We start from the raw sequence: 18,050 nt of genomic DNA on the forward strand, positions 1-18,050 counted from the left end.
TGTCTTGGCAAATGCATTTGAGAGAAATTTGTTCCAAGGAGACGAGATTAATATTTTTCCTTCCTACTCCGTCCAAATCCTATATTAGATACAATTTGAATCTTCATCTCCCTAACACTTTGATCTTCATCTCTTCATAACCCTTTGTTCTTCATTCAAAATCATAAAGTTTAAGATGAGAGACTGTGTGAAGGTCCCATATTTCATTTTCTCTCTCTTCAAATGGTTTATATTAGAAAATTTCTCTTGATTATGTGATATTCTTGTTTGTATAAACTAATATAAAGTTGAAATATTATTGATGATGTGACATTCTTGTTTGTATAAATATGGGCATATGGTAGAGCAATATTGCTTCTTCATCACAACTCAAATACATCATATCATATCCAGCTTGCTTCCATAGTCTCTCTTCATTCTTACGCTTCTTGCCACCAATCAATCATTTTACATATTTAAATAGACCAATTTTAATTTCAAGTTTTATCAACAAAAAAAAAGTATTACACCAAGCCAGCTAGCATCATGAGGTTTGATGCAACAAAGATGATGATGTCAGTGGTGGTAATGCTGGTGATCATGCTAAGACATTGTAACGGTCTCAGCATGCAATACTACATCATGAGTTGCCCCATGGCCGAGTTCATTGTCAGGAACTCAGTGAACTCAGCTTTGAGAGCCGACCCAACACTTGCTGCCGGTCTTATCAGGATGCACTTTCATGATTGCTTCATTCAGGTACTCGCTTAATTAACTCTACTTTCACATGCTTTCAGTGGCGGAAGCATAACTTCTTTATCGAGGTCATCATAATGCTATTTTTGAATTTTTTTTTTCTATCGGCTACAACTAGCTAGAGGGTCCAAATCATCTTTTTTTTTTCAAAAGAAATCTGAGATTTTATATATAAAAATTCAACAAGTTTTTGTGGACGGAGGGTCAACGGACCCTCTTGACCCCCTTTGGTTCCACTCTGGCTGCATGTTTTGTTATCATTTGATCTTTAAAATTAAGGCATGTTTTAATTACGTATGTGCAGGGTTGTGATGCATCCATTTTACTTGATTCTACCAACGACAACACAGCAGAGAAAGACTCTCCTGCGAATTTGAGCTTGAGGGGCTACGAAGTCATCGACGATGCCAAAGAAAAACTTGAAAACCAGTGCCCTGGCGTAGTATCTTGTGTCGATATTGTAGCAATGGCTGCCCGTGAAGCCGTTATCTTTGTAAGTATATATATACATATCTCATAATATATTTGTGTAGCTTTAAGGATAATTTAATTTAAATGAATGTAATTGTGACACTATATATATATATGTGTGTGTGTGTTAATGGTGTAGGCTGGTGGCCCGGTTTATGATATACCAAAAGGAAGAAAAGATGGAACAAGATCCAAAATAGAAGATACAAGAAACCTGCCTCCACCAGTCTTCAACAGCAGTGAATTGACTAAAATGTTTGGGCAAAAGGGTTTCACAGTTCAAGATCTGGTTGCTCTTTCTGGTAAACTTTTCTATAAAAAAATAAACAATGATCTAAATTTTATTAAAATTTTGAATTATAAGATTAAGATGGGTATTTTAATAGTACTTGGTTGAATTCTTACAATTTGACAAGTTTCACATGACATATTTGAGATTCTCACCTCGTGCTAAATGGACTAATTACTATTGATCATGAGTGTAGGTGGACATACACTAGGAGTGGCTCGATGCTCATCCTTCAAGAACCGCCTAAAAACTTCGATTCAACACATGATGTGGATCCAAGCCTGGACACCCAGTTCACGAAAACGCTCACAAAGACATGTGCCGCAGGAGATAATGCAGAACAACCATTTGACGCGACAAGAAACACTTTCGATAATGCTTACTATTGGGCGCTTCAATGGCAGTCCGGGGTCCTGTTCTCAGACCAAACCTTGATGTCTGATCCCAAGACTAGGAACATTGTCAACATGTACGCGATGAACCAAGCCTTGTTCTTTCTTGATTTCCAACGAGCCATGGTGAAGATGGGGCTGCTTGATGTTAAAGAGACCGGACAAGTTCGTCAAAATTGCCGCAAACTCAACTGATTGGTTTCAATCAACTTGGTCTTGAGTGGTGTTAGCAAGTTGATATACCTTTCTAGCTTTCTATTCTAAGGTTTGTACTATTGGATTGGATTAGGTGTATAATTATAAATAGTATGGAAGTGGTGATAATTGTGTGGTTTAATATATGCATGTAAAAATATAATTTCCATTAATAATACGCTAAACAACTTAATTCATCATGATTTTGAATTGTGTTACTTTGAGTGTTCCAAAAAAACATGCCAGTGGAGAGAGACCTCCTAGGGGTGTGATAAAATCTACTATATATACCAAGAGTATCACTTAATCCGATTATTTTTTGATTTGTATCTTCAACTTTTAGAAACTTAGAAAGCTACTCTGCCAAACCTTGATCAAACCTCGTGGTCAGGCTTCAAAAGATTTCCAAGCACTTTTAACATAAATAAGCGCAGAGTGCTTTATGTGTAATCTTACCATGATAGATACATCATATATCAATAAGTGCAAAGCTTTTATGAGCTTGCTTGATGTGTGAACTTTTTACATATATAATTATATACTATAACATATATGCTAAAGAAAAATGTTAATGAGATAATATATATGTGGATGTGACGTTTGGTTTCTAATAGCAATAGAACAAGAAGATAATATGTATGAATTATGTATGATAATTTAAAATATTTATTTAACTTCAAATATAAAGTTAAAATATTATTTTAAAATAAGAAAAGGAAAAGGAGAAAGAGGAATGATGAAAGAGGGCCCAAGGGAATTTCGGGTCACAATTCACTCTGACTTGAAATGGTGTTAGTTAGTTGCTTGATTTAGTTAAATGCATGTAATAGGTTAGTTTAGTTAAATAGTGATTGGTGGGTCGATGGTTTTTTTTGTTTTTTGTTTTTTTTATAATGACACGGACAAAGGTGGCAGAGCAGAAGAAAACGGTGCAACATGATATCGATGCGTCATATGGTGCAAGAGAAATAAATTTATTTTTAAAATAATGGTGCAGAAGATGAAGGGTCGACGAATGAAGAGAAAACTAAAGATTTTAATAGTTTAAAAAAGTGGTATTTTCATACTTTATTGGTCTAAGTGTGTTACTAATTTTGGTGATTTCCCTTCTTTTATTTCTAGATTATGAATTGGATATGCAATATGGTCTCGGTCCATATAATTCGATTACCACTATATATATCTTAATCTAATTTGAGCATCTAATCTAACTTCTAACTATATGTCATGTGAGCAGTTTTTTATTTTATCATCTCTTCTTTTAAAAAATAAATTATTGTATAATACAAGTCTTGAACCCAATACCCCATTTTTCAAACTAAAGATGTTTCTCGACTCCACTTTAGTAGTTATTGTGTTAAATTTCTTAACTTCTAAATAATTTTGTTAATTCACTTATAATTAATGTATTACATATAACAATTTTTAATTTTATTATATTTTTCATCTATGTAAAACACGGGCTCCAACCTAGTAGATCATTGTATTATTGTATTTCATTCGTATGAATTTATTAATAATGAAATACTCATCTCTCCTCCCTTGTACATTCTTTTCATACTTTGCTTTAGTCAAGTTTACAAAACATAACGAATCTTTGACAATTGAAGTAAGCGTGTAAAGCAGTTTTTATTATAGAATTAAAACCATCACATAATTGATTAGCAATCATTTAAATCTTTTCAATTTTAAAGTCAATTCGTGTATGCTTAAAACCCTAATATTTAGATTTTTGTTATACGTACATAGGTTTATAGAATATCAATTAACTCGTTAGAGTTTTGTAATATGCAACCTCGTTTTCATTGTTTAAATCCAAATAAATTGATAAAAAAATATTTTGACACATTAGGTGTAACACCTGGCAAAATTTCGTATCAAATATGTTAACTTTTAAAAATATTTTGACACATTAGGTGTAACACCTGACACATTAGGTGTAACACAAGTATAGTACAAGTAGCAAGAGTTTGAGTTACTCACGGAGATAGAAGATCGCTATATGAAGATGGCTCAGTTTTAATTATTAAAAATAATATGAACAGGTTTAACAAAACTTTATAAATTAAACACTTGGGTATTCATTTTCCGAAAAGATTTTGAAATAAATTAATATTTTATTTGTAAGCACTCGGATATTCAATATCCGAGAAGTTTTCAAAATAATAATAATACTAATAATAATTTATTTTAAATAAAGTCTTCCGCTAAATCAACCCGCAACTCTGATATATTTTTCAAAACAGGTACCAACTTTGGGTCACACGTCTAAGCCCTAAGTCGGGATGTGACATTAGGATAGATGTAGTTCTAAAGCAAACTTAAAACCAAGTTTTACATAATATCAATAAAATTCTTCAATTTGGCATCTAATCAAACACCTTGTAAGAATTGCAAACCCGAATCTCATTAGCACAAACATAGAATTATAGATGATCTTTAACCTATTAATACTCAAATTTAACAGCATATTTAAAATCCGGTTCCCAAATGTCCTTTAAAATCTCGATGCCCACCTGATTTAAAATCATGAAACAACTAGATTTTTGAACTAACCTGAAACAACCACCTGTACTAGAGGTGGCAAAAAAACCCGGTTCCAAACCCGACCTGGAACCGGTCGTACCCGAGCTGTGGATACGTACCAGGTTTTGTGTCTCTCCACATAACTGGACCCGACCCGGACTTACCGGAACCGATTACACCTCTACCCGGTTAAAACTCGGACCCGACCCTACCCGAAACCAAATAAAAACCCGGCAAACCTGGTCACATACCCGACCAAACTTGGAACCGATTCCTACCTGACCCGGTTCTTGACTTTTGTTGACATTACCCGAAATCAGTTCCAACCGGTTTCAATTCTTGAAAGAGCAAACCCGCACACCGGGCCGAACTTGGGCCTCTTGTATCGGTTATCAAAGGTTCGAAGCTCAAAAAACACTCAGTCCAAGCCTTAAAACAAATAGAGAGTGCGGTGCAGAGGTAATCAAAGAAGCCAAGATGTCTTTCAAGCGCGGGAAAGGCAAGGACAAGGACAAGGAAGACGACTTCATCTCGGACCACGCTCCTCCCAAGAAAACCTCAAAGAAGAATGACAGCGAGGAAGAAGAAGAAGAAGAAGACGGCAGCATCTTCATCTGCGAGGTTTCCAAAAACCGTAGGGTTTCTGTTCGGAACTGGCAAGGGAAGGTGTTGTCGACATCCGTGAGTTTTACATCAAAGACGGCAAGCAAATGCTCGGTAAAAAAGGTATAGTTTTTGGTCTTTACTGAAATGCCTAATTAGGGTTTAGGGTTTTTTGTGTTTGATGTTTGTATGAATTGAGTTAGGGCTTATGTTTGTTAATTAGGGTTTTTGAAGTAGGTTACAAAGATGGTTTAAGTTAATTAGGGTTTATATGGGGTTAAACTGAATTTAACTGTATTTTAGTTGCTGATTAGGGTTTTAGTTTACGATTGGTTTTAAATAAGTTTTGTTTAAATTCAGAAATTGTGTATCTTTACTCTGTTTTGCAGGTCAATCAGCTTCTTACAAACCCTAATTTTGACTCAAATACATGAACCTCAAAATTTTGATTTGTTTATTAGCTCATTTGCTTATAGCAAAACTTCAAACTTGTTAAATCTTTATTTGATTTCTGATTTATGCTTCTCTTTTCTAAACTATTTTATCTTGGTTACTTCATACTTCTTTTATTATTATTTTCATCATTGCCATTATCTTTTTTTAGTTTTAATATTTATATTTTGAAAATTCAGAGTTTGAATTTTTATTTAGTTGTTTAGTGATGGCCTTTTTGTTTGTAATTTCAGGTATTTCGTTGAGCATGGATCAGGTAATTGAATGGCTGTTTTTTCTGCGGGTGTTAAAACTGATTTTTTTTAAATTATAATGTTAGGTTTATGATATTTTTTTATTATGGTTGCAGTGGAAAGAACTTCATGCTCATGTGGATGAAATCGACAAGGCTCTTGCTTAGTAAATGCTAGTAACAAGTAAAACGAAAATGGTTGTTTTGTTTTATCTGAATGAAGGATGTAGTTTGTAGGATCTTTGTTGGTATGTTTTTAATGGAATGGAATGTAGTTTTGTGGTGTTTTCGTATGAATGGAGCATTTGCAGTTTCTTGCTACTTGTTTTTTACCAGTGACGAAACGGGTTAGTTGAGTTAGAGGTGCACAGTTTGAGTTCTGTACTCAAATTGGTTTTGGTTGGTTAAAGATGATTGAATTAAGCTTTTTTCTAAACTGGTTTGGTTAAAATCGGTTTTGAGGGTCGGGTTTGACTGTTTCTAAGTATAGGGTTCAAACCAATTTTAACCCATGCGGTTCAGTTTTGGTTTAACTAACCGGTGTCTAAATCCAACCCGGTTTGGGTTTAAATTTGGTCGGTCAGGCCAAGTTGACCCGCAACATTTTCCACTTTTTCTTGAACAAGTTAGGCTTTTTACATCTCATTGTTATTACTTGAGTTGCTTATCAAATATTAAAAAAGTATAGTTTGATTACTTATAAAGTTCATATTAGTTAAATTAATGATTAGTTTAGACTAGATGTTGGTATATTTAAGGATGGTTATTGTGGAGGGGCTTTAAACCTCTTATTTAAGAGACATGTCAAGCTAAAGCTCACCCCCCTTAGCACTGTTTTATGGCTTAAAACCCTGATACCACATTAAAACCCAACCCCTTTAGCATTTGAAGTCTCTCTCTTACTGCCCGGTCTTTAACGTCTCGTCACAATGTGCTGAATATTTAAGTCAGGCCACATAAGCTTTTGAAGCCCCTGTTGCAGCCCATAACAACACGCCTAAGAGCTGTGCTAGTTGAATTGGAACTTGGTTTAAAACCCTGATACCACATTAAAGCCCCACCTCTTTAGCACTTGAAGCCTCTCCCTTACTGCCTGGTCTTTAATGCCTCACCGCTCTCTTTCTGCCCGGTCTTTAATGCCTCGGCGCAATGTGCTGAATATTAAAGTCATGCCACATCAACTTTTGAAGCCCCTTTCGCAGCCCATAACAACACGCTTTAGAATATGGAGCTGTGTTAGTTGAATTGGAACTTGGTTTCAACAGGTTATCAAATAGAACGCATGGTTTGATGATATATATATATACACCTTAGAATCTTGAAATTAGTTAAAAATTGTAAATAAGTAACTAGACTAATATGATTAATGGCTCTTTTTTGTTCCAATACAATTTCGATGCCATCTAAAGTTTTGTTTTTTCATCTTTTGGAAATAATTATCAAATAGAAGGGAATATGCATGAGTATAATTAAATGAAAAGAAATTACATATTTCATCTATCTTACTACATCTAGAAAGATGCTATTTGTGCCATACATATGACTGTACAAGTATTAACTTCTCAGTTATTGCATATTTGACCCATGTTATTTGTGTGTTCTGTTAATAACAATTTAAACAGTTTCCCTCTATTAGACACTAAATCATGTCATGTTTGGATCGACTCGTTTGATCTAATTGTGAAGTTGAGTAATACGTAGTAACTTAATAACAATTTAAACAATCTCTCATTTTTAATTAGCTTGAGATTAGATGAAGCGAATGTTTACGATTTGATCATGGCTAGTTAAAACCTATGTTGTCGTAATCACTAGTCGCTAGTCGGCTGGTGAGGTGTGAACTAGCAATTAATCGGCACATAGTTGGGGATTTTTATGACATAAACTTAATTTCACTAACGAGTAAAGTTGTTGGAAGTTAAAAAGTGATAGATTTTAAGATAAACTTAATTTCACTTTAAAACAAATAAAAACCAAATAGTTATCTTAACTAATCCAAAGCCTAATTAATTATGTGTCTTATTTTGCATTGGGTTAAAAATTGCCGCCCCAAACAATGCCATAGCCAAGTGCCTTACAACATAAAAAGCGAGACCAGTGGCTTTAGTGCGCCACCATGACATAGTCAAATAGCTCAATGTCAACGTGTTACGGTTATCCAAGTTTCAAACTGACAATAGTCAAATAGATGCAATTACAAATTAACCTGAAGCAAATATTAAACTCCACTAGTTCATACAGTCAATTGTGCAATGTCACGTGGAGATGCCATAGTCTCTTCAGTCTTTACCATAATCACCAACATTAAGAAGGTAACTCAGCTTTCCCTTGTCGATTATACACTAATTATTATATTATAGAAAGCTAACTCAGATTTTTCATACAACCACGAGCCCGAGCTCAAGACTTGTATGGGAAGCTCGTTTTGACTTCTCTATTTTAATTTTACACCGCACAACCGAGCGTTGGCTTGTTTAAGGTTTTCCCGAAATACAAATTTAATTTAAAACATATATAAATTAATTAATAAATGATAATCGGATCAAGCCCGAGCCAACCCCAAGCTTAAACTTAAAAAGACAACTCACAAGCTAAGCTTAAGCTTTAGAAAAATAAATCGAGACAAACGAGCTTGAGCCTAGTTGCATAGTGGTAAAGAGGGTAGTAATATAATAAATCATATAGAATCAATTAGAATCAATGGATTCGTGGTAAAATCCCTTTATGATGTATTTTAGTATAATTTTTGACTGATATAGAGATCAAATGGTATAGTTCATTTGTTGGTAGCTTGGAGGATTAAAAGCATGACTCTTGCTTTCCAATTGGCTGTTTTTGCATTAATTGCTACTTCATCAATCTTATTGATTAGCGTACCCGTTGTAGCCAGGTTATGATTCAGTTCACCAAATCGTTGAAAATCATTGATAAAAAAATATAAAACCAAACCATTGATTAAATAGATCCTTTTGGTTATGATTCGGTTAACTGGTTAACGCTGACGGCTCACCCCTATTTGTAAGATAATCAATTATGTTATACAAAGCACCACCAACTTTTAAACTAAACAAGGTTAATCATATAACACAAAGAATTTAAGGTTAAACAAGGCACAAATAGGCTGCTAACATATTATAAAGAATTCTTAAATTCAACAAAACTTGTGACAATAAGGGTAAATTTGTCATTCACCCAACACTTTTTGCTTCTTGGAGGTGTTCATAAACGACCTTAATACCCACTCTGTTTGCGCTTCTTCTTGATCAACTGTTCCAAGCTTAATCTACAAACAAACAAATCACACTTTAGATACAATATATGAAAGTGAGATTTTAAAATATACAATCATTACCTGATACAACCGTAACTCAAACCGCGGACCAACTTCCTTTAGATCGATTGATTTTGGACCGCCGCTTTGTCTGTACACGTGATGCCTATGCGTACACAAAATAATAAACCATCAGCTATCAAAGAAGATGCCATTTGACCCATTTCCTCTTTAGTTAGCTTAACCCATTTGGCAGGTTAAAGGCAATGGAACGAGTAAAGGACGGGCAGCCCCATATCCGATTGTAAAGCCATGTCCCACACCCGACCCAATACCCATCAGGTATTTGTCGGGTAATTACCCAACTGGTATCGGGTATACCCATTATTGTTAAAAAAAATACTGGTTGGGATTTTCAAATACATTTTTTTGTCTATTATAATTTTTATATAATGTATGTTTTTAACAAAGAAAAAATAAAAGGAGTTATTTTTCAACATAATTAAGCTACTCGAATGAAATGAAAACATGGTTTATGGTTCGGGTTTTTTGCCATCCCTGAGTAAAATAAAAAAAATTACGGGTTTATGGTTCGGGTTTTTTGCCATCCCTGAGTAAAATTAAAACCAACCAATGACACGAAAACATGTCGAGTGCCATTATCTTAACCACAGGAGTTGTAAAAAAGGGTCAATAAATTACCTGAAAGAAATGTAATCTGACTGATTAGCAAAAGTGATGATGCGTTTTGAATCGGGTTTCGGCACCGGAAAAAGATGCTTCAAGATAGTTGCTGTTCTTTCACCAATCTACTCAATTATACAATGAAATGTCACCATAAAAAAAACGAACGATGACAATCAATATCATTATGACAAAAAAGTGAACTTATACCTTCGTAGAGAAGTTGTTGAGAATGAGATGTGGGTAAGCCTCTGAAACAGTTCCCATTTCCTTCTTGTCCTTAAGGTCATGTCTTGCAACCTACATTACAATTTGCATTAGATACTAAAAACAAGTTTAAAATAGTTGATAAGAGAGACAAGAATAGAAAAATCACTCACTGCATTGAGGATTTGAAAGTAAGCAGTTGGACCATACGGTAAGTGACTGATAACTATTTTATCAGGTGTACCGCGATGTTCATAAACTAATATAAGATCTGTGAAGTCGTGTGATCGGCATGTCTCGACTATTTCAGATATAACCTGCAACAACCACATTGTTATTTACCTGAATACAATTCATAAAATGTTTATTCAACTTAGTTGAATAATAAAAGCTGTACAAAACAAATGTTAAGAAGTTGATAGTGATGTCCCCATGAGATGCATGTAAAATAAAACAAATCATATATGGAAATCTTGGTCAACTCATTATGGTATCCGTTGTCAAGTGAGTTCTCCTAACTGGTACACATGACGCGGGTAACTAGAAAACAGAAATAACATCAACATTCAACGAACAAATAACGATATCAATATAGCTCCAACATAAATATATCAAATAGATCTAGCAACTGGCTACTAAGTAATGATACTATAGCTGTAGTTATATGGTTCCAAAAAGTGATCCCTTTGTCCGTTTTTTAATGTTCTGATTCTTGAACTCACTCCCAATGTTCTTCATCTCAATGTCTATCTGTCATAAACTAATTCATATGGTCACACTTTATACAGTTTGTTACTTAATTTTATGTTCTTTTTATAATTGTATGTAATACATGTTTTTTTTATCATTTTGACTTTAAGTGCAACTAAACAACTAAAAAGTCTAAAACAGAAGGGGGAATATTAGCTTGTGTACACTGCTAAATGCTAATAGTGAATATGTCATACATTTTCCCTAAGTTAAAAAAATCTGATTTAAACAAGTTCATTTCCCTGTGATAAATTAAGTTCATTTGCTATTTTGCTTTAGTTACGATGCAAATGGATGTTTACAATCTGTATTAAACTTTAATATATAACCTTATTTGGTAAGCATGGCGATAATAGATGAAGCTACTATAAAAACAATATATTTGAGAGTCCACATGAGATTTATGCTCCACAAGCCACACATAAACAATATCACGCCCAGAGTTATCAAATGCGTTAGGCACACTCAAGGCGCCTAGACCTCGCCCAAGGCCTAGGCGCAAGTTGCAAAAAAAAGCGAGGGCCTGAGGAAAAATAAGCGCATTTAAATAAAACATTTAAAACATATTATGTATATGAAAAATAATACTATTCTTCAAATAAAATAAATAAAAGTTATTATATAGCATTTGATATCATCTAATTAGTACCAAAAGTTCTAAAATAGTCAGCATTCAAATGTAATACCAAAACTTGAATAACAAAATGTATCAATATAATGCCTTTGACTTCTCCTAGATCTAAGTTTCAATAACAACCCTTGCGTTTCTTTTGCTCGACTTTTATGTTCTCATGTTCTTGGTATAGACAATGCCGAAGCGCTCGCCTAGGAACTAGAAGCGCATTTATTGAGCCTCGCCTGAAAAATGGGCCTAAGAATTACTCTTATAAATAAGATTTTATTCCAAAATACATCTATGCTGTAAAGAAGGCAACATGTTTGATTATACATACAAAATTTTTGTTACTTTTATCCCATTTATTGAAATTGAAGAATATGACACAATATATGAATTTAACAGATAATCGCAAAAAAAAAAAAAAAATCATTTCGGCTAAAATGCATTTTAAAATCAACCTAATCGCAAAAAAAAATGGCTACAATGCATTTTAAAATCAACCTGTTTCTAAACATAATTCTAATATATTGGGTTCAAACTTTCAACTAAGAGTGCTTAATCTGTAACATAAACAAATAAAACACTATGAGTTTTCATCTGTTTTTAATTGATACAAATACTTTGTTGTTATTTCTTCATTTGATTTATATATTTTTGGTAGTTACGTGACTTTCCCGTTCAAATGAAATTTAACCTACAACTAATTTGTGACGGATATGAAAAAAAATTGAATAAAAATAACAAATATCAAAATTCATATATATTTGTCAAACTAAGTGGAGAACAATTAACTCTTAAGCATGGTGCCTAGGAAAAAACTAAAAACTTACACAGGAGAAATTGGCTTTAAAAGGTCATCAAGAGAACTATGGTCCATTAGCATGAAAGATTTATCTACAAGTTGTCATGTAGGTGACAAAAGGCTGGTAACCAAGATCATGGGACTAAGCAGCAATTATTCCTCAGAGACTTATAACACATGTATGGTTGATGTGAAGTCGATGAAAGTTAACGAAACAACATCGTGCAAGTTTTGACAAGGAGGATAACGTAGACCAACGATACTAGGATGGTGGCTGTTGAAAACAAGTTATGGAAATGCTGGGTTTTAGAACATAGATTTGGATGAAGATGATAATGGGATCTATGTCTATTACCTTCATACGACACTTGCTTCTTTGATTTTATTCATCCTTATTCCTGGTCCAAAGAATAAGGATGAATAGAAATCCCTAAACATTTCAAAAATAAGCCAAAAATCTTCTAATATTAAGATTTTAAAAACCTATCTATTTAAAAACCTTGGACAAGGAATAAGGATGAATAGGAATCCCAAAAACAAGTGATGTAGGAGGTTAATAAACATAGATCACATTATCATCTTCATCAGCATCTATGCTCTAAAACAAAACATTTCTAAACTTGTTTCCAACGGCCACCATCCTAGTATGTTTGGTCAGAAAGCACTTAACCTCCGTTATCCACCTCGACAAAAAAACTCGCATGAAATTCTTTTCGCCAAATTTCATCGAGTTCGCATCAACCATACGTGTGTAATAAGTCTCTTAAGAATGTCATTGCTAACTCCCATGATCTTAGTTACCAGCCTTTTGTCATCCACATGACAACTTGTAGATAAATCTTTCATGCTAATGGACCCTAGTTCTCTTGGTGACTTTTTAAACCGTTTCTTTTGAGTAAGTTTTTAGATTTTTCCTAGGGGCCATGTCCAAGAGTTAATTGTTCATCGTCCACTTAGTTTGACTAATATATATGCATATGAATTTCGATATTTGTTAACTTTTATTCAAATTTCTCATATCCTTGACAAAATTAACTGTGGGTTAAATTTCATTTGAACGGGTAAGTCAGTCAGTCACGTAACTACCAAAAATATATAAATAGTGAAAAAATAAAAATAACATATAACAAAAATACTTGTATCAATCAAAAATAGGCGAAAGCTTACAATGTTTATTTGATTATTTAAATAGTTGAATGAAATACTTTCTTAATACTAATTAAGCACTCGTTACTTGTTCTCAGTTGAAAGTCTGAACCCAAAATGTTAGAATTGTATTCGAAAACAAGTTTTTTTTTTATGATTTTCTACATTGATTAATAAGTCGGTATAATTTAGTGATGTTTTCATATGATCATGCTAATTAGCATAGAGCCTAACTATTTGAATGATAGAAACTCAGCCCAAAAATAGTAAACATAAATGCCATAATTAATTATACAACTTCAAGTGGACTAAGTTAATTATATTATTGCACATATGATGAAAACATTGAAATCTTAAAGCTAGCACATTTATGATCTACATGAAGTAACTATCAACAACATGACTAGTTCAATGCAAAAAAACTCAAAAGTAAGGATATCATCTATTTCATGATAGCACACATGTATTAAGTGTTCACATATGTTTATCCACCTAACTTTGTATACAGTGATAACTAGCTATGTCCTACAACGAAATACATATGATACGTACCTAGAATGTCTTCTTTATTCTTAACATTTAAACTTGCCATTAACAAGCACGTGATCAATCTAAGTAGTCGCAATGTAAAAATCATGTATTTAATAATCACTAATATCATGTCAATATAATGTAACATACAGTTTGGTTTGATTGTGTAGGACTTAAGGCATTTTTTACTAAGTCCAAAATTGGTCTCCTATGTCCACAAGTACCAACCCTTAGTTCTAAGTTTATTCTTGGCTTATGCTATAATGTATATTTGTCTGATATGACTATCATCTAGAAATGCATATGTAACTGACTAAGCGTTACATATGCATTTCTTTTTTAAATTGATAAGCTAGTATATTTGTCTGAAATGCCAGTCACCTAGAAATGAATATGTAGCTGACTAAGTGTTACATATGCATTTCGTTTTAACCTGATAAGCTGCTTATGATATAATGAATATTTGTCTATAATGACTATCATCTAGAAATGCATGCTACTGGTATATATCAAAAACCAAACAGCATCGTGTTGTGTATTAAGTGAAACATGGTAGAAAATTTCCATCGAGATGAGATAATATGATTGAAGAACCTAAACAGCCTCACAACTGAAACACACACAGACACCTAAATCTGAAACCCAAAAAACATACAAAATTGGAGCCCAGATGAAAAAACCCACACATGAATCAAGTAATATATCATATCCCAACAATACACAGAATGCAAGACAAAACACACAGTCACGGAAAAGAAATCCAAATCACACTCACAAAAAACAGAGCTGTAAGCAGCAGTTTAGCATTTACAAGCTAGATACTTTTTGGGATACTCACAGTCTTTCCTCACAGTAGCAATATCCTGATTTTAAAAGTTTCTAATGCTCACTAATCAAGTCTTCATAATTTTCCCAAGACCACGTTAAGACATTTTATGCTTTAAACAAAAGTATCTAATATAAAAGCTTATGTAAAAATAGCAGCATTGAAAAGGTTGAGAATTTATTAAACATCACCTGATAAAAGAAAAGAAGAAACAGTCTGTAAATTTAAGAATTAGGGAAGACAATTAACTAACCTGACCACCACGGTTCATTCTTTGGGAATTAGGGAAGACAAACTTCAATTCCTGCAAGTAACAGCCATGTTAAACAACTGCTTTTTGAAGACAATATGAGTAGAAAAACTAAAAGAAAACAAACTAAAGTATCTTAAGGTACTGATAATAATAATTACTGCAAACCTTTACGAACTGCTTAAGAGGAGCACTTGGATCATGAGATGTTGTTAGCAGAATCTTTGGATCTCTATCAGATGCATTTGCATATTCATCATCTATGGTTGACCTTAGAACTAAATTTAACAAGAGCAGAAGGCGATGTTACTTTCAAGGCCAAAACAATTCAAATAATCCCAGAGATACGAATACCATTTAATCATTTGTTATCCACAAAACATTAAAACTAATTTCTTATGGAATGAAACCCAACATAGAACCACTATCTATAGAACTAACATACAGATTACTTTCATAAATTTAACAGTTATCACAGCAATCAGAAATATAGTATCCGGCTACAACCTTAACATTCTCCAAATACTTCTTATGGTTAGGGTTGTAAACAAGTCGCTTGTGATCTACTCTGAGCCGAGCTTAAACAAGCTCACGCCTAAAATAAGCTTGTTTATTAAACCAGCCTGAGCCTGAGCTTCACTTATTGGGCTCAAGCTAGCTTGGGAACCTAAACAAACCTACTGTTTATATAACTTTTATTTAATATATTAAATATAAATTTGTAAAAGTATTATTATCACAAAACAAAAATAACTAAATAACATATAAAGTGCAACTGTTGTATGTAAAAAATTATAATTAAAAGTATAAAAAAACAATTGTAAATGCACATAATAACTTAATTTATAAATAACAAAGGAGCCCAAGCCAAGTTGAGCTCAAAACAAGCCGAGCTAGAGCTCCAGTAAGCTAAACGAGACACTCCTACTTATGCTACAATTTTAACAGTAAGTATATAATTCAAAACAATTTTCAGCATATAATGCAACATACAGAAGGAAACTTACCAGCGGTTCGTTCATCTTCGAGGTCAATTTCCTGGCGAAGAGCCGCATCCTCGTTTCTCAGCTCAGTCGGAATTGGTTTCCCCTCTGTAAACCACATCGAATACATAAATCGGTTAATAATAATGAATTGACACTGATATTGATAGATAGAATAATAATCGATAACAAACAAACCTTCAAGAGCTTGTTTGATTTTGCGTTTCTTCTCGTAAAGCAAACGCTCTTTGCCTTCCAGACTCTTCCGGTACAGGTATTCTCTTCTCAGCCTCACATTCCTTCGAAGCATGCTTTTGTTTTGATTCACACGATGATTGTTTGTTGCAGTTGAGAGCAGTTAGGGTTTAGAAGAGGTGGAGACGATAAGAGCAGGGTATCGATTAGGGTTTTAGCAATAAGCCTCACACAACTATTGTGACTTGTACGATTTAGTCCCTCGCGTTTTTATTATTTTTATCGTAAAAACTCTAACTTTTATTTAAAAACAAACCGATTACAATAAAGTGGCAGCCACATCCACTCTTTGGATAGTGAAATTAGCATGCCAAAAACAAAGTTCTAGAGCTGAAGAATTCATGGGCCCCTTTTAAGTTGCCAAATATTCTATTCAGCATTTTAATTGCAACTATATTTGTAGAAAGATAACAAAACTTCATTATTATATCAGTTAGGTCAATTAAACTTTCTTTATCTCGTGGTCACCAGGTCTCACATAAGGCATTAGGTTTCCTTTATCTATTTAGCAGATGGACGTACTAACGTGATAGCTTTTCTTTACAAATTTGTTTATGATGATATAGACTAATAATAAACACATGTGAACCCTTAAAAAAACAATATAATAGTCTTTTTTTTTGTCATAAATCCATAAACCATCAAACCTATATTTTGACTCAGGATTTTAAAAATCATACTTCTCATTAATATAATTAACATTAAATTACTTGATTTAAAGGTCGAATTTAGCCATTACTATCCCCCAAAGCATAAAAATTTGAATTTCAGTTGATCAATTACAACATAACTCAACAAAACTAAATGAAAAAAGAAGGCAACCCTCGAGACCAAGAAACAACAACAGGGAAATTACAACCAAATGCTGATTGTGACAAGAAATGTTCGGGTATCCAAAAGGGGGGTTGAATCCGCTAGTGTATAGACAAATGATTTAGGTTGTGCAAAATAATCTACTTTATACATTCTATCATTTTTTTTTTGCCCGAGCAGCTCGTGACCACGATTCCAAAACAATTTCAGGGTGCAAGCGAGTATCCCCTCCACATTTCTCGATAACATATTCATTATATGTGCTATATGATAGGGACATAAAACAAATTCTACTTTAACATTGTATGACTAAGTAGTAAAAACATTTACAAAGTAAACAAAAACAGGCTCTAGAACCCAAATTAATCACCCAAGTCCGTTTTTCCGGCGAACTCCGTTCATCCTCAATTCATAACATTATCAGGTAATAGTTATGTGCATTTGAATCATTTATACCCGATTAATAAAACCCCTAACCTAATTACAACGAATATGTGATGGTTTAACAGAATTGAAACTTAGGATTTCTAAAGAAGAAAATGATCTTGTGTTTGTATTTATATAAAATTCTTTTTGTTCTTTTAACAACTAAGCAAACTGGTCTAATGGTTAACCCTTGTTAGTGTGAATCATAAAACCCGGGTTTGAACCTGGGTCAATGCATTTTTTTTAGTTTATTTTTTAAATCATTTATTATCTATTATAAACAATTAAATTATTAAAAATTATTTTTAAACTAAATAAAATTATTCATAAATTAAATTTTATGTATTTTCATTCAAAAACGCAACCTTTTCATATACGATAAGTTTCATGAAACCCGATTTATAATATAGTATATATCAGTTTCATTAATATCTTTATATACACTAAATAATTGTAGACGAGATAAAATCTTATTCCTATGTTTTATAAACGTTAGAATTCTTCTATTAATAATAAACTATTAATTAAATAATATTAAAGTAATAATAATCGTTAAAAGTTACCATTAAAAATTAAAGTAATATTATAATA

General features: G+C 33.0%; 1 protein-coding gene and 2 pseudogenes across 2 annotated transcripts; 2 read left to right on the forward strand and 1 right to left on the reverse strand.

Moving 5' to 3' along the window:
- Positions 1 to 525: 525 nt before the first annotated feature.
- Positions 526 to 2,229, forward strand: LOC143535989 (peroxidase 47-like; annotated as a pseudogene). The gene is made up of 4 exons (XR_013135811.1): positions 526 to 738; positions 1,040 to 1,228; positions 1,346 to 1,508; positions 1,692 to 2,229. The product of XR_013135811.1 is annotated as a peroxidase 47-like (transcript).
- A 2,856-nt stretch (positions 2,230 to 5,085) lies between these two features.
- On the forward strand, positions 5,086 to 6,269 carry LOC143535975 (RNA polymerase II transcriptional coactivator KIWI-like; annotated as a pseudogene).
- A 2,631-nt stretch (positions 6,270 to 8,900) lies between these two features.
- Positions 8,901 to 16,275, reverse strand: LOC143535976 (uncharacterized). The gene is made up of 9 exons (XM_077030077.1): positions 16,164 to 16,275; positions 15,990 to 16,073; positions 15,151 to 15,260; positions 14,986 to 15,036; positions 10,232 to 10,375; positions 10,062 to 10,151; positions 9,870 to 9,976; positions 9,249 to 9,333; positions 8,901 to 9,179 (listed from the first exon to the last, which is right to left on the reverse strand). Exons 1-9 carry the CDS (start codon positions 16,273 to 16,275, stop codon positions 9,081 to 9,083), a joined length of 882 nt encoding a protein of 293 aa, XP_076886192.1. The 3' UTR covers positions 8,901 to 9,080.
- Between the last annotated feature and the right edge of the window lie 1,775 nt (positions 16,276 to 18,050).

This window comes from Bidens hawaiensis, unplaced genomic scaffold (genome assembly GCF_021521415.1).
Source record: "Bidens hawaiensis isolate Kalapana, Puna unplaced genomic scaffold, B.hawaiensis_p1.1 tig00010730_1, whole genome shotgun sequence".
In the NCBI taxonomy this organism is placed as follows: domain Eukaryota; kingdom Viridiplantae; phylum Streptophyta; class Magnoliopsida; order Asterales; family Asteraceae; genus Bidens; species Bidens hawaiensis.

Coding starts and splice junctions, on each gene's coding strand:
- LOC143535976 (XM_077030077.1), bottom strand. CDS start 16,275: ATGCTTCGAAGGAATGTGAGGCTGAGAAGAGAATACCTGTACCGGAAG. Junction 15,037..15,150: donor CTCTTAAGCAGTTCGTAAAG/GTTTGCAGTAAT, acceptor TGTTACTTGCAG/GAATTGAAGTTTGTCTTCCC. Junction 10,376..14,985: donor GAATGAACCGTGGTGGTCAG/GTTAGTTAATTG, acceptor TGGTTGTTGCAG/GTTATATCTGAAATAGTCGA.